The 15849-nt window shown below is 51.7% G+C and overlaps 1 protein-coding gene across 6 annotated transcripts in view; it reads left to right on the top strand.

The window, feature by feature from the left end:
• Positions 1–12318, top strand: part of KDM2A (lysine demethylase 2A) — an 87446-nt gene extending 75128 nt beyond the window's left edge. For 4 of the 6 annotated variants that reach the window (XM_034767742.1, XM_034767744.1, XM_034767746.1 and 1 more), the window contains 8 exons: positions 1070–1336; positions 1559–1690; positions 1797–1886; positions 3341–4047; positions 5244–5407; positions 5985–6143; positions 6609–6824; positions 8032–12318. In XM_034767742.1, coding sequence (XP_034623633.1) covers positions 1070–1336; positions 1559–1690; positions 1797–1886; positions 3341–4047; positions 5244–5407; positions 5985–6143; positions 6609–6824; positions 8032–8213 — 1917 coding nt within the window. In that variant the 3' untranslated portion in view covers positions 8214–12318. The remainder of the gene's footprint in view (positions 1–1069; positions 1337–1558; positions 1691–1796; positions 1887–3340; positions 4048–5243; positions 5408–5984; positions 6144–6608; positions 6825–8031) is intronic. The other 2 variants (XM_034767747.1, XM_034767748.1) reach the window with 1 other exon arrangement.
• Positions 12319–15849: the final 3531 nt, after the last annotated feature.

Below are 15849 nucleotides of genomic sequence, written 5' to 3'. Positions count from 1 at the left end.
AAGGTACATGGGAGTTAGGTACCTAAATACTTAAAAAAAAAAAAAAATTGCCTGTACGTTCATAAGTCAGAATTTGTTCCCCAAAAGGGAGTGAGCATGCTGGATAATGGGCTCCCTCTAACAGAAATTATTGTGTTGGCAGTTGCCCAAGGAGTTTTTCTGCCTTCCTACCTCTTGACTTGGAGAAAGGGAGATACAATAAGCCCCCCCACCCAGGCCCTTTGGCCAGGTGGATCTGCAGTTTACCCCAGCTGGAGATTAGTTTATGCCCCATAGCTCTGTGAGGGTTAATAGTCTGTCCCTTTTGTTCTGGCTGCTCTCGCCATGGGTGTTGCTCTTAGAAATGTCAGAGTAGGATGCCTCTTGGAGGAGAATTTGGGAACTGTACTGCTCCAAGGGGCAGTGTGTCAATATTCAGGCCTGGACCAAAAAGCCTTCCTAGATGAAGAGACCGTTGACTAGCCCTAACAGGCTGAGCTTGGATCCCAGCTTCCCAGTGATATAAAGCACTGGCAGTTGGAGAATTTGCTGCAGTTGTGTGGAGAAGACTGTTGCGAAGGTGCTTAGCAGCTGGGCCGGTTATAAACAGTTTCAGATTTGGCATACTTTCCCAGCCACTGTCCCTGGGTCAGAAACAAGTCTCACCAGGGGAAGGCTAGAAGGGAGCAAGCCACTGTCTAAGATCATAGTGAGATGTAGGGGCCCATTTGCAGCTCTGACTGGACTGGAAGAAGAGATTGGGGTATGCGTTGGGAAGGAAGATAAGTGCTGCAAACAGTCACTTCCCTTCCTTGGCTCATGGTATGAAAGTGCTGACTTCCCACTCGACTCTGGGGTGTAGCAGCTAGTGGCTAAGGATCTAATCCTGCCTTCCCTTGGATACATCAATTCCCAGTTCTCTAAAATGGGGAAAATGCTGACTGGGCTGAGTCTCTGCAGTCCTTTGAGATCCAAATGAAAGGTGCAAGACTGGGGCTTGCTGAGATGCTCCTGCTTCCCGAACATGACAGAAAGCTGTGAGCCATGAACCTCCCAATCTTTGACCTCTCCTTTGTGCTTCTATTGCCAGCTAAAGCTCCAGGCCCGACCGAAGGTGCGCCTGCCCACCATCCCCATCACCAAGCCTCACACCATGAAGCCAGCCCCACGCCTGGCACCTGTAAGGCCCACAGTGTCTCCGATAGTGTCAGGAGCACGACGGAGGCGAGTGCGGTGCCGTAAATGCAAGGCCTGCATGCAAGGCGAGTGTGGCATGTGCCACTACTGCAGGGACATGAAGAAGTTTGGGGGGCCTGGTCGCATGAAGCAGTCCTGCGTCCTCCGGCAGTGCTTAGCGGTGAGTTCTACGGCAAGTTACGTTTGGGAGGGAGCGGTGGCTAGCCACTTGGGGCCAAGGTTGGAGGGGAATTTGTTTGAGCCTTCCACTCCAAATCTGAATTTAACAGAGCAGAATTTGGGGCAACCCAAGGGAGCTCCTGGAACTAGCCATCCCCCAAGCTTGAGGGCACTTCCTTTGGGGTGCCCGTCTCCCTGGTTTCACTCTTGGCTTCCTTTGTAGCCCAGGCTGCCTCACTCGGTCACGTGCGCGCTTTGTGGGGAGGTGGATCAGAATGAGGATTCGCAGGACTTTGAGAAGAAGCTCATGGAATGCTGCATCTGCAATGAGATAGTTCACCCTGGCTGCCTGCAGGTGAGGTGGGCCCTAGGGACATGGGTTTTGGGTCCACACTCATGTGGGAGGTGGGGGCAAATGGGTGAAGGGTGGTGCCTAATCACTTGGTATGTCCTGTCTGCAGATGGACGGGGAAGGGCTGCTGAATGATGAATTGCCCAATTGCTGGGAGTGTCCAAAGTGCTACCAGGGTGATGACTTGGAGAAGGGCCAGGTAAGAGGAGACCCACTCGCCTGGACAGCACCAGTGTGGGGAGAATGGGAGCACTTGGATTGCCCTCTAAACACACACCCCACTCAGATCTTCTCAGATGGGGAGGTATGTGGGGAAGCGGGGAGCCCAGCTGGTTGTGGGGATGCTACTCACTCTGGACACTGAGTTGCAGGGAGAATTGAGGAGGCTCTGATGTCACCATGCCATGGAGCCAGGCATGTGTGCGTGTATGTGCATGGCCACAGGGGGTCAACACCATCTGATGCTCTAGAGGGCAGTGAGTGCCACGTCAGGCAGGTGGGCACTGGTGGAGCTGTGGCACCTCGGTGTGGCCAGGTGGCTTGCAGGCACTGGTGAAAGCTGCGCGTTGCTAACTTCAGTGGAGCTGGTTCATAGCTCTTCCGTGTCCACCCCCCACGACGTTCACAGAGAGCCCGTCAACAAGCAAACTCCAACATCCTGCAGAAGAAACGACTCCTCAAAGGGCACTGGCGCCCAGACCCTGCCACCAAGCAGCGAGCAGACTATGTGCGGCGCAAGCTGGCCAAGTGGAGGCTGGCAGCGCTGCCTAGGCGGCAGAACTACAGTTACCAGCTCATACGTAGAACTGTGCCTGTTGCCCCAGAGAGCAGTGTCCCAGCAGAAGCAAGCAAGGTGGGGGACCCTCCTGCAGGGAGTGGGCCTGCAACTCGGGAGGAGATGAATGCGCCCAGCCTGGGTGCAGGGCTCAGCAGTGGGAAGGGGGCAGGTTTCCCATTGGCCTCAAGGACATAGCAAAGTCTTGTGGCTTAATCCTTCCACCACCACTCCCTTAGGCAAAGGACCTCAGTGGGTACTTAGCCATCCTGAAAGTCAGGCTGCTTGTTCAGGTGACCAGGTGCTGAGCTCTGATCACGTAACTCCTAAAAGCTGGTGCTGTTCCCAGCCAGCCTTCAAATCTCTGCCCCTCCCATCAGTGTGACTCCCAAGAGTTTGACTGAGTTCTCTGTGCAGGTGGGTTTGCAAATGGTGGAGGGGCCAATGGCCCCACCCTGGAGACCAGTTGTGGGTGAGGCCTGGTGAACTTGCCATGGCCTGGGTGCGAGGCTATTGTAAAGAAGATGCCCGCAGCCTGGATGGTTTGCTCGAGCCCCTCTGCCCTTTATGTTGTAACACCCTGCACTCCCTACCCTGGTTACTTCAGGTCTGTGTTGGGAGAGCAGACTTGCCATATGGACAGTGCTGGGCAAACTCTCCTTAGCCCCTCCTCCACATACTGGGCACTGCTGGTGCGGACCCCGCTATTCAGTGCCCAGAGAAAGTGGTCTTGCCCAGGTGACTGGGGCCCTGTATCAGCACAGTGGCGGTGTGTTTCCCCTGGAGTTTTGCCTGCTGTGCCATCGGGGGGTTCTGTCTGGGCCTGGCACTGTTGGTAGGTGAAGTGTTAATTCCCCTCTCCTCTGGCTGCTTTGCAGAAACGGAAGATGGAGGAGAGCGATGAGGACACAGTGCAGGCCAAAGTCCTGCGACCCCTGCGGAGCTGCGAGGAGCCCCTGACACCCCCACCGCACTCGCCCACCTCCATGCTGCAGCTGATCCACGACCCGGCATCGCCGCGGGGTGTGGTGACGCGCTCGTCCCCAGGGGCCGGCCCCAGTGACCACCACAGCGCCAGCCGGGATGAGCGCTTCAAGCGGCGGCAGCTGCAGCGGCTCCAGGTCACGGAGCGCACCATGGTGCGGGAGAAGGAGAACAACCCCAGCGGCAAGAAGGAGCTGTCAGAGGTGGAGAAGGCCAAGCTGCATGGCTCCTACCTTACGGTCACACTGCAGAGGCCCGCCAAAGACCTGCACGGCACCTCTATTGTGCCCAAGCTGCAGGCCATCACCGCCTCCTCCACTAATCTGCGGCACTCTCCCCGTGTGGTCGTGCGCCACTGCCCAGCCAGGACGCCCCAGCGGGCCGGGGAGGAGGAGGCAGATGAGGAGGAGGCAGCAGACGAGGAGGAGGAGGAGGAAAGCACGGAGGAGGGCGGGGCGGCCCGGCTGAATGGCAGAGGCAGCCGAGTGCAGGACGGCGAGGAGAGCTGGATGCAGCGCGAGGTGTGGATGTCCGTCTTCCGCTACCTCAGCCGCAGAGAGCTCTGCGAGTGTATGCGGGTGTGCAAGACCTGGTACAAATGGTAAGTGGGGCATAGTGCCATCCCCGCCCTCATCAAAGGCAGTAGACCCCTGCCAGCTGGTCAGTACCAAATAGATGATCAGAGCTGGGAGGGTTGTTTCAGGGTCAATTGCAGCCCCCAATTGCAGCTGGTATGTATTGGGGCCCCTGGCAGAGGTGCCATGTCCCTCTGGCTCTTGGCTGAGGTATGTTGATGCTAGAAGCTTGTCATGCTGCTATTTGTGCCGTACCTGCTCTTCCAGTCTCAAGAAATAACCTTCTCTGCATGGCTCTGTTGGGCTGTGATCAGGGGGTTGTCTTCTCCATCAGAGAGCATTTCCTGAGTTCCAGTCCCCGCCTTCCATCCTTGCTAGTGCCCAAGGTGACTAATCCTGCACTCGCCTTACCTTTCCTGTGGTTGATACAATGTCCTGTGTCCACCAGCCCTCTCCTGGGGGCTTTGCAGAGCTGTCTCCAGGCTGTACAAACTAACTCTCTATGGAGGGCACTGTACAAAGACACTGAGGACTGGGGACTGTCTCTGGGATCTGCACTGTTGCAGTGATGTCTCCCATGGGCTCCTGAGTCTCTTACCCCCTCCAGTCCCCAGTCGTGATGGGCATGTGGTGATTACCTGTTCCACCCAGGGGCCTTTTTCTCTCACCTCACGCTACCTGGTGCTCTCATCAAGGCAATGGAATTACCTGTAGCTTGTGTGAGGAGAGCTGGCCCCTCAGGCAGAACATGCAGCCTCCTAGCTAGTGAAGTGGGAAGCAGGAACCCATCTTTCCCTAACCCCTCAGCCTTAGCAACTTCAGTGCCCGTGAAGGCACAAGCACACTAGCTCCTACAGGCCTGCAAGCTGTTAGCTGCTGGCCCAGCATAGTTTCTCTTCCAGGCGTTCCCTGGTCCTTATTGTAACCAGCAGTGCTGAGATAACCGACTGCCCTGTTGCTGGTTCCCGGAGCAGTCTAACCCCTGTTCTGGGGCATGAGCCGCATGACTGGCATCAGAAATGGCTCCTCCAGCACAAGCTGGAATGTGTCTAGAGACAGACTGGTGCTGAAGAGCCTGCAGTAGTCTGATTAGCACAGCGAGCCCCCCAGTCCTTTGGAGCATGTTATCACTGGAGCTCCTTCACTCCCTTGGCATCCAGCAGTCTGTATCAGGTGGGGTCGTGGGCTCTTCCTATCCAACCTACGTGTCTTTGTGCATCAGGTGCTGCGACAAGAGATTGTGGACGAAGATTGATTTGAGCAGGTGCAAGTCCATCACTCCCCAGGCCCTGAGCGGCATCATCAAGAGGCAGCCGGTCAGCCTCGACCTTAGCTGGACCAATATCTCCAAAAAACAGCTCACCTGGCTTGTCAACAGGCTGCCAGGTCAGTGGGGCTTGTGCTTGGGAGGATGCGGGGGGGCTTGTCTCTTCAGCGTGTGGGTTGTAATGCTGAGGGCAAAGCAGAACTGCCCTTTGTCTGGTAGCCCCACCACCACTTTGAATAGCCAGCCAGCCCATGGGTGCCATAACCCTGTGCCCCTTGTGGATGTCAGAGGTAACCTAGGATTGTTGCCATGTTCATGCATCTTCAGGGTATCTCATGGTCCCACCCATTCCCAGGAGTCCTTTTGGATCTTCCTGAGTCACATGAAGAAGCCGGCTCTAGCAGTAAGTTCCCTGTGTCCTCCAGTCTCCCCATCATTGAAGAGGAGACCTCTTCAGTGCTGGGTGGGGAGACCTCCCCATGCCTATCCTGCCAGGATGAGGTGGGAATTCAGGTTCTGTGTACATCTCGTCCTGGCTGTCTCTCTCCCACAGGTGGGCAAGAGGTGAAGTCATTAGAATGTGTTGGCGGGAGTGTGGACAACAGGATCCTTTGTTCTCAGATCAGAAAGGAAGCTACAGGGGTGTCTTGGAGTTTGGGGCTCTCTTGACTCACTGGTTCCCCCTCTTCCCGGCAGGCCTGAAAGACCTCATCTTAGCAGGCTGTTCCTGGTCTGCAGTCTGTGCGCTCAGTACCTCCAGCTGCCCCCTTCTCAGGACCCTCGATCTTCGGTGGGCAGTAGGAATCAAGGACCCTCAGATCCGGGACTTGCTCACACCCCCCACAGACAAACCTAGTATGTTGGTTCCTGGGTCGTATGAGGGTGGGCGGTGTGGTTGTGCAAAGAAGGCCTGTGTTCAGGTTGGATGGGGTTGTGGTTACCAAGAAGAATCTCCAGGGGCCAGTGTTCAGGGAATGTGGTGAGAGCTGTGGTTGCCATGGGATGGGGGTATTTCCTCAGGGATCCATATTTCTGGGAGCGAGATGGGGGCTGTAGTCTCCAGGTAATGTTGCAGGGTGGTTGGGCTGCACTGACTTAGAACAACAAGGAGTCCGGTGGCACCTTAAAGACTAATGGATTTATTTGGGCATAAGCTTTTGTGGGTAAAATCCTCACTTCTTCAGATGCATCCCCTGATACTTGACTTATTAGAAGTTCATCTCTTGGTGCAGGTGATAAAGTTGGAGGTGCTAGCATGTAGCAGGCGGGAATACAGCTGGGGGTGGCCATGACATGGTTGTTTCCCACACACCTCTGCAGGTCAAGACAATCGCAGCAAACTCCGCAACATGACAGATTTCCGGCTAGCTGGTCTGGACATCACCGATGCCACACTCCGGCTCATCATCCGCCATATGCCCCTGCTCTCACGACTCGACCTTAGTCACTGCAGCCACCTTACGGACCAGTCGGCCAATCTCCTAACGGCTGTGGGGTCTTCCACGCGGAACTCGCTCACTGAGATCAACATGGCAGGTGCCTGCAACCTCTGCACCCCTCCACTGGCACCTTGCGTGATGCCAGACAGCGCCATTGCTCCACCTTCTTTACCCTAGCTTTGGAGGGGTTCCATGCTGCTGGGGGACAGTGGCGGGGTGGGGGTTAGTTTCCATGTTGGCTCAGTCGTGGCCTTCAGCACAGTCCTGCTCCAGAGGGATGAGTGAACTGTGAGTCTTCGACAATACCCGGCAGCTAGGAATCTGCTCCCAAGGCCGAATGGTGGGCTCATGTGGCATTGTCTCCAGTGCCCCAGATGTTCCTCAGCATCTGCTGCAGGGTTATGCTCTGAAATCGGCACTCTTTCCTTTTAAACACATTAAGTCGATAGCCCTTATGGCCTGTAGGGCTGATCAGAACCCACAATTCCCATCCTGTGGGGAAACGCTCAGATGGATGAAAACCTTCATTCCACATGAGGGTGAGATCAAAACTGTTTCATAACTGAGACCCTCCGAGCCACCCAGACGCCAATCAGCCCTGCTTTCAGGGTCTCTGACATACAGCCAGGACCCCCAGCTTGAGCCAGGGCTGTGCTGGGCTCCAGTTCTGTGGCAGCTGACCTAGCAGGTGCAGGGAACCAGGTGAGATGGTTGGGAACCAGGCAGGCTTTCAGAGCACAACTGGAAGAGTGGATGAAGTGAACACATCCCAATGGAACATTTTGATTTCGTGAAATCAGCCTTTTCTGACAAACATTGTCTGACAATTTCCAGCCAGCTCTACATTCCAGACCCAAGGGTTCCCTTAGCTATCAGAACACACCGTCTCCCTCTTGACAAGTGCAGGGTGAATGGTAGAGACCCAGTCCATGGCAGGCGGAAAAGGTTAAAATCTAGGGGCTGCTTAGACTGAGGTTGACATCAGATTAAATTCCATAGAGGGTGCTGGCTGGGGTATTCATAGGGCTGAGGGGCAGAGGCAGATGTTAGCCGGAGGAAGTGGGAGGGGGTGTGCTGTGCTGACTGGGATATTTAGGGGGATATTGCTCTGGCTGGGATGTTTTCATATTCACTATAAAGCTCAATGTGTTTTTCCTCTCCTCTAATCTACCCCACGTTCCCAGCTGGTTGGCCCAGCTCCCTGCCAAACTTGTCCCAGCTTCCTGTGGGGTGTGCAGAGTCGTGTGGGGCATGTGGGTGGTACTGCGTGCTCTGCTGTAACCCCTTCCTCCTCTTCTGCTCAGGTTGCAATAAGCTGACGGACCAGTCCCTGCTGTATCTGCGGCGCATCTCCAACCTCACCCTGATCGACCTGCGAGGCTGCAAGCAGATTACCCGCAAGGCCTGCGAGCACTTCATCTCAGACCTGTCCATCAGTAGCCTCTACTGCTTGTCCGACGAGAAGCTGATCCAGAAAATCAGCTAGAGACCAACCCCAGGCAGACTGAGGAGAAGGAAAGATCCCATCCCACCCCCCTCGGAGAGGCGCTCCTCCTCCCCAGCCCTGTCCTGCTGTGAGGCCAGCATCCTGCACTCCTCCATCCCCAACCTCCACAGGCAGGGCAGTAGCCAGCCCCACTCCACTGGGTCTCCTCCTCCTCCTCCTCTTCCTGGGATTTCAGCAGCGGAAAGGGTCCTGCCAGGCTGATCCATAGCTGAGGAGAAATGGGCCGTGGCCAGGGGAGCTCGTTCTGGAGCCTGGCTGCTCTTAGTCTGAGGTTGTGCAGAGGTGTCTTCACAGGGAAATGTGCCCCTCTTTTCTCCCCGCCTTGGCACCCCAAAACAGATTTCACTTCCTACTCAGCAAGGGGAGCGCCCTGGAAAAGGGATTGGAGCTGGATGGTATGAAGCAAGCGTGCCTGGGCTCTCCTGTACCACTGCTACTGATGTGGCTGTTGGCCCTGTGGCTTGTCATACTTGGCATTCATGCCACATCTCTGCCCCCTGAGCTTTTCCTCCTCTTAGCCTTGCCTCACCAAAGTGACGAGGGTTTGCCTCCTGCAGCTTGTATGAAGAGGGCGAGAGCCCTATGGCAGTGGGTTCTCAAGGCTAGGTGTCTCCCTTGGTTAGGCAAGCTTCCACTCCAGAGCAGCACTAGACTGCTCACAGCACCATATATCCACACCCCCATGAGGATGAGTGTGTCCAGCCCTTCTGGAAGGGCTGGGGGTGGGTGTCTGCAGGGGGCCAGGTCCATCAGAGCTCAGGGAGGACTCAGAAGGCATCCAGAGGGGTTTCTAGATCCTGCACAGGGTGGGATACATGCTCTCCCCACCCCTTTGGGCAGGCTAGTATAATTGAGCACTCTTGGGATGCTGCGGCCAGAGGAGAGGATGCTTCTCCATCTTGTCACCCAGTGTGTAGCTGTCAGCTCTCGAACTGGGAGATGTGGAAGGGGATGTGAAAGTCCCCATCCCCCTACCCCTTTAGCTGCCACTTTTCCTTTGCAATGAATGGTCGGTCCAAAGAACCCTCTCTCTTGGGCAGCAGAGAGCTTTTTGCACTTTAAAAAGAAAGGTTGGAATCTTATTTTGGGTCATTATTTCCCCCCCTCCCCTCCCCCAGTGACTGGACGCTCCCTTGACTGTCTGAGCTTGTTGATGTTTAATGCACAGTTTGCACTCTGCTCTCTTTCCCCCTCCTCCTACTGCCCCCCAAATCCCCTCCTTCTAAGCATACTGATAGCACAAAACCAGCCTGCCACGTGTTCCCCCAGCCCCTTTCCAGCCTTACGGGGGAGAAAGGAACTCTCTAAGCAGCAGGGAAAAGGGGGAGGGACGAGCGGTTGTGAAACCTCAAAGGAGAATCGACCAGATGCACCCTCACTGCTTCAAAAGCAATAAGGGAGGCAGAAGCAGCTGTCACCCCTCCAGCTCTCCCCATTGCCTGCTGGCTCCGAATTCTCTGGCACCAATGACTTCTGCTGCTGCAGTGTTGGCTGGGGGTGGGGGATGTCTTTGTTTAGATCCACTGAACCCCCAGTGGGGGGGCTCAGGTCCTGTGCTTCCCCTCCCCCCCTCTGGCCTCCATATTGTGAGCCTGCTTGCTTGCTGACTGGAACGTGCAAGTGTGATGAATTCCGCAGTGCCTCGGTACATGGGAGTTTTGCTACAATGGATTGTTAGAGTTTTGAAAGCGGGGGGGGGGGGGGAGCCCACTTTGTTATCACTGACCTAGGAGTGGAAGCTTTCTGCCATTTTGTTTTTGGTTACTCCTGTGGAAAACAGAAGAATCAAACTACTTATTTTTGTTTATTTTAAAGGAAGGCAGGGGAAGCTATAAACAGGATATACAAGTGCATCCGACCTGGGGGACACTCCAGCCCCGAGGATTTCTGGGCTGGCTTTTCAGTTTGAAAAACAAAAGCATCTTAGCTACTGTCACATATGCATTCAGCGCTGAGCAACAGTGGATCAACGTGCCAGGGGTGTCCATGGTAGGCAGGAGGAGGAGTCGAGCTGATTGATGGGTGAAGGAAGTGGTCAGTCTTTAAGTTCGCTGTCCCACAGCCTTCTCAGACGCAGCCTTCCACTGAGTCTGTGGCTTCAGAGACTTAAAAAATTAAAATAAAGGTGTGATACTCGTTCCTGTATCTGGCCACCACCTTGGAGGGCGAGGGATGAAAATCCACAAAGGAAAGAAGAAATATATATATGAAATCACTTAGTGATTTAAAAAAAAACAATCCTGCTCCCTAAATAAAACTCCCTGAAGAAAGTCACTATTGGTTTAAAGGGTTTTGGTTGTGTTTTTGTGTTTTGTTTTCCCCCAGAGAAATATTGTAAATATATATTTTTGTTGGCGATTTAGAGCCCATCTCCAACATTTGTGCTTTAAAGTTAAATGTAAGCATTAAGGGTAAAAGAAAACAAGTCTTATGCTGTTTGGGTTGGGGGTTATTTGGGGGCAAAGGGAGGGGGAGCTAGTTGGAATTTTTTTTTTTATTTTCTCTTCTAAGCATTCTCCAGTACTGGTTTTAGAGAGAATCTTTGCTCATAACCTATTACCACATGAACAGGAGAGACATTTGTGGGGGAGGGAGGGGAAGATACCAGCCTCTGAAGGGAAATATTTTGTTTCTTGGGGGTGGATTTTTGGAATAAAAATTTAAAGAAAACACTGTCGGGTCTGCACGTTGTTTGTGTGGGAGTTGGACGTCCCGAGAGGGGGAGGTGAACTCAAGTCGATGTACGACTCAGATTCCTAGTTTCACTGTCGTCATCTTGCCACCCTGCCACCCCTCAGGTGACCAGAAGAGTATAACAGTCCTACCAGGCGATTTATTGTGCATATTTAGCTCTTCCTATTTCAGTTAATGGTGGTTTCCTTGTGAGACCCCTGCTTGTTCTCTGATTAGACAGTCTTCAGACCAATATTTCTGTTGGAAAAAATGATGGTCTAGAGATCCTGCCACTCTTCAGGCTCTTGTAAAAGATGAAACACCCATTATGCATGTTCTGTTGGATGTCATCTTTTGACTGATGTAGGCACCTCTAATGCCATAAGTCCATTGGGAGGCTCAGTACACTGGGTCCTTTCACAGGCTCCTTTGTAGCTTTGGGTTTTACTGAAGAAAAGCCTTTCTGAAACTTGATGGGGTTTTTAGCAGAGAAGCAAAAGCTTTTCAGACCAGCTGCAGTCACTATATATAAACAGCCATTGAAGCAGGGAAGTGCTTTGAGAGGCTCAGGTGAAAGGAAGGAGAGAACCAAATGCTAATGCTATCTGATTTAAAACCTCCATCACCTCCCAGGAGTCTGGGTTCACAAGCTGAAAGATCTCACTGCCGGTATGTGTCTTCACAGCAGGATGTGTCCCTGGCCTTTCCTTCTATATCTCCTTGTTATGCCTGTTTTGACCAACTCAGTTTCTCTCCACTTAGCTTGCAGCCTTCATGCTCTTTGCACATTGGGTTCCCTAGGTGTTTGTAATTTAGGGCTTCCATCCTGTTCTCTGCCTGTGGCCCACAATAGTGTAGTTTTCTGAAGGCTGTAATACTTTAGTCTAATTCTGGTTGTTGGGCTGGGTGATATTTATTTAGCCTGTGTTGTACAGGAGGTCAAACTATATGATACGGGTGGTGCATTCTGGTCTTTGTAGCTCTGCATGCAGAAGTTATTCTGGAATCGGGTAGGGTGCCTCTGTGTATCCTGCACTGATCTCTGCTACCATGCAATATTGCAAACTCCATTTAAGTTCTCTGCTTCCACCCCGAGCATCGTTCAGAGGTATCAGGGTAGCCGTGTTAGTCTGTATCTACAAAAACAACAAGGAGTCTGGTGGCACCTTAAAGACTAACAGATTTATTTGGGCATAAGCTTTCGTGAGTAAAAACCTCACTTCTTATTAGCTGATAATGTCCTGCTCAACTCTTTGCCTTTCCTAGCTGGTGTATTGCACCAACTTGGCATCATCTCCCTGTTGAATTTTTAATAGTGAGTATAATTAACCATTAACAACATACCAAGGGCTGTGGTGGATTCTCCATGACTGGTCATTTTTAAATCAAGATTGGAGGTTTTTCTCTGCTCTAGTTCAAATAGGAATTATTTTGGGGCAGTTCTCTGGGCTCTGTTATACAGGAGGTGTCGGCAACCTTTCAGAAGTGGTGTGCCGAGTCTTAATTTATTCACTCTAATTTAAGGTTTCGCGTGCCAGTAATACATTTTAACGTTTTTACAAGGTCTCTTTCTATAACTCTATAATATATAACTAAACTATTGTATGTAAAGTAAATAAGGTTTTTAAAATGTTTAAGAAGCTTCATTTAAAATTAAAATGCAGAGCCCCCCGGACCGGTGGCCAGGACCTGGGCAGTGTGCTTGCTACTGAAAATGGCACGCGTGCCATAGGTTGCCTACCCCTGGACTAGATGATAACAATGGTCCCTTCTGCCCTTAAGATCTGTGACTGGACTTAAACCAGGCCTAACTGTGTGGCCATGCAATCATGCTAATACCCAAGTATTTTGAATGACTTCCAAATAATGACCTTGGAACAAAAAGTTGGAGTATGCTGATGAGACACAGTTGGGAGGCATTGTCAATACAAGAAGACTGGAATATTATGCAGGAAGAAGTGGATGACCTTGAGGACTGGAGTAATAGAAATGGGATGAAATGTAATAGTACAAAGTTCAAGGTCATGCACTTGGGCACTAATAAAATTGCTATAAGCTCAGGACTTCTCAGTTGGAAATGACTGAAGGAGAAAGGCCTAGGTGTATACTTGATTGCAGGCCAACTGTATGATGTGGCTGTGAAAAAGGAAAATGTGATTGTAGGATGAATCAGGGGAGGTATTTCCAGTAGAGAGAAGGAAGTATTAATACCACTTTAGGAGACAGGGGTAAGACCGCTCTGGAGTACTGCACCCAGATGTGGTCATCCAGATTCAAGACCAATGAATTCAAACTGGACCAGGCACAGAGAAGGGCTGCTAGCATGATTAGGGGTGTGGCTTACAAGAGGAGACTGAAGAGCTTGGCTATTTTGCCTGACAAAACAGAGGCAGAGGGAGGGGGATCTGATTGCTCTCTCTGAATACATCGAGGTTGTAAACACACAAGTGAGGGAGAAGAGCTGTTGAAGCTAATGGCACAAAAACAAATAGGGATAAACTGGCCATGAACAAAGTTAGGCTGGAAATTAGTAGCTTTGTAACCATCAGAGCAGTGAGATTCTGGGATGGCCTCCTAGTAGCGGGGGTTGGGAAGAGGGGAACAACTTGACTCATTTTTAAAATGGAGCTTGATCGGTTTATGAATTATATGGATTATATGACAGGGCTGCCTGTGATTGCATGGAACCAGAATTGATGACCTGGGATGGCCCTTCCACTCCTATGTCCTACGCTTAACTGAAACCCAACCTTTCCCATCTGCTCCTTTCATCCAGTCACTGGGGTTTGGATAGAAAAAGCAAACAAGTAACTGACTCAATGTCTGACTGCTGCTGCTTGGTTCCGTGAGCTCTTCACATATTTATTTCCTTCCTCTTAACATCTATTTCATTCTAGCTTTCTGGCTAAGATCATGTCTGAACTTTCCTTCCAACCCTTTGTCTCCCCATGCTCCTGACATCCTGAAAAACAAGCTTTTTTTGCATTGAAATCTTTCTTGCCCGAGCTTATCCAGAGCTAACTTGAAAGCTAGCTTGAAATCTCACGGCTCATTGCACCCATCTGTATGTTAAGACTGACTTGTCTAACAGCACAGTGGATCAAAACATGTTAGTGATGGCTACAGGCCTAGACTCCCTCTTAAGGTGGACGGTGGAAACAATGAGGGATTGAAAAATGAGAATTCACCAACCCATCCCATTCACTTTAGGATCATTTATTGGGGTGGCACTTGCAAGCCCCAGTTATGGACCAGGACCCAGGGCGCTAGGTGCTGTACTAACAGAACAAAAAGATGCTCCTTGCCCCAGTGTCTACAGTCTAAATCATCACTTGTACCAATGTACAGGGGATGATTTTAGTCATCTCTCCCCCCCCCCCCTTATCTGTTTTAATGTCATAGTTCTGGATAGTGAATATCTAGCTGTATGTGCTTTTCCAGACAGCTTTTGCCTCAGGGAGCCCTTGGCCAGAAGCCTCTTTTCTTCAGAAGCAGCCAGTTCCCTGTTCTGAAAGCCAAATCAAGCGCAGACGGGTTGTATGACAGTAGTGCCTGGAGGGGCCCTGTTGCATGATGCACTGCAGATACACACTGCAACAGTCCCTCCCCAAAGAGCTCAGTTGGAATAGGCAAAGCCAAGAGAGGAGAAAGCAGGCCCAGCGATGGCAAGTGACAAAGGAATGCTTTCTAAAGTCAATGGGATTTAGAGTATGAGGTGTCTAAATCACCTTGGAAAAGGAGACGGGATCCTCAGTCACTTGCTACTTCTGAAAACATTGCCTTTGCTCAGTGTCATCCACTAGGGCAGTATGCAGTGCCAATCCACAGGGTCATCTGCTCTCTCAGTAACTTGAACTCGGCGTCTTGTTCCTTATTCTTTTGCAGGGCAAGTTGTTGTCTGCCATGATCATGGTGACTCTTCATATTCCCCTGCCACCTGGTGTGGGCTCCAGATCATCCCCCCTTAAAATCAAGTGTGCTAAATGCAAACTCTCGTTGACTATCCGACTGCTGATTGCAACCTGGGAACAGAAGCTGGGGAGTGAAAGACCTATTGGGAATTCCATGAAGCTATCTGAATGACAAAAATGGAGCTGTCCTTCCTGGCCCTGTGCAAACCAGTGGGGAAATAGGATTCTCAGCCTGGCAGGAGTATAGAGACATCTTGCTAGAAACACAGATAGGAAGATGTGCATCAATTTGAAGAGAGGAGACAGCTGTAAACAACTCAGTGGGCACTAGCCACCTCTCCACTGAAAGTGGATCCACTTCATGAAACTGCCATCGCTCAGACTTTTTCCTGCAGAGACATTTGCTCTATCAATGGGGGTAGCCCTTTTTCCACCCCATAGGCAAGGTATAGGTATAAGGAAATTGATCAGAGTGAAATTGACAGGGTTCCTGCATGGGAGCTGCTCTTTCCAAAAATGGCCAGGTGAGGGCAGTTTAACCCTGGCAATGAGAAAAGGGGCTGGGTGCATAGATCCCTTTTGAGAACTATCGCAACTCCACTCACTGATGAATGGGGGAACTTCTTCCACCTAGCTAACAGCAGATGAGGCATTAAACCCAGGGGTTGCCAGCCAGGAACAGGCCATCTCTGCTGGGCTTCCGGCTTCTGCTAGTGTCATGATTGCACACGGTGCAGCGCAATTTCAGGCCATTGGAGACTAACCTATGGGGTTGCCAGTTTCCTCTTGGATGCCCTCTCCCCACCCCTCTGCTTTTCCCTGCTCAAAGTGACTGTCTCAGAAACCCAGGCCATGTTCCTCCTCCCTGCTCCCTGCCATGTCTTGCTGCCCGCACCCTTTCATGTGGCCTATGCCCTGCAGGAGCTGCTCCCCTGGTATCCTTCACTCCTGCAACCTCCTCAGCTTCACATTCTGCCAGGCTCTAGCCCTGGTTTCTCCTTTTGATCCCTCCCCCTGCAGAGCGGGGAAGG

Source organism: Trachemys scripta, chromosome 4 (genome assembly GCF_013100865.1).
Source record: "Trachemys scripta elegans isolate TJP31775 chromosome 4, CAS_Tse_1.0, whole genome shotgun sequence".
NCBI classification, from domain to species: Eukaryota; Metazoa; Chordata; order Testudines; family Emydidae; genus Trachemys; species Trachemys scripta.
The sequence above is the reverse complement of the archived record's forward strand: the minus strand, read 5'-3'. Positions and strand labels throughout refer to the sequence as shown.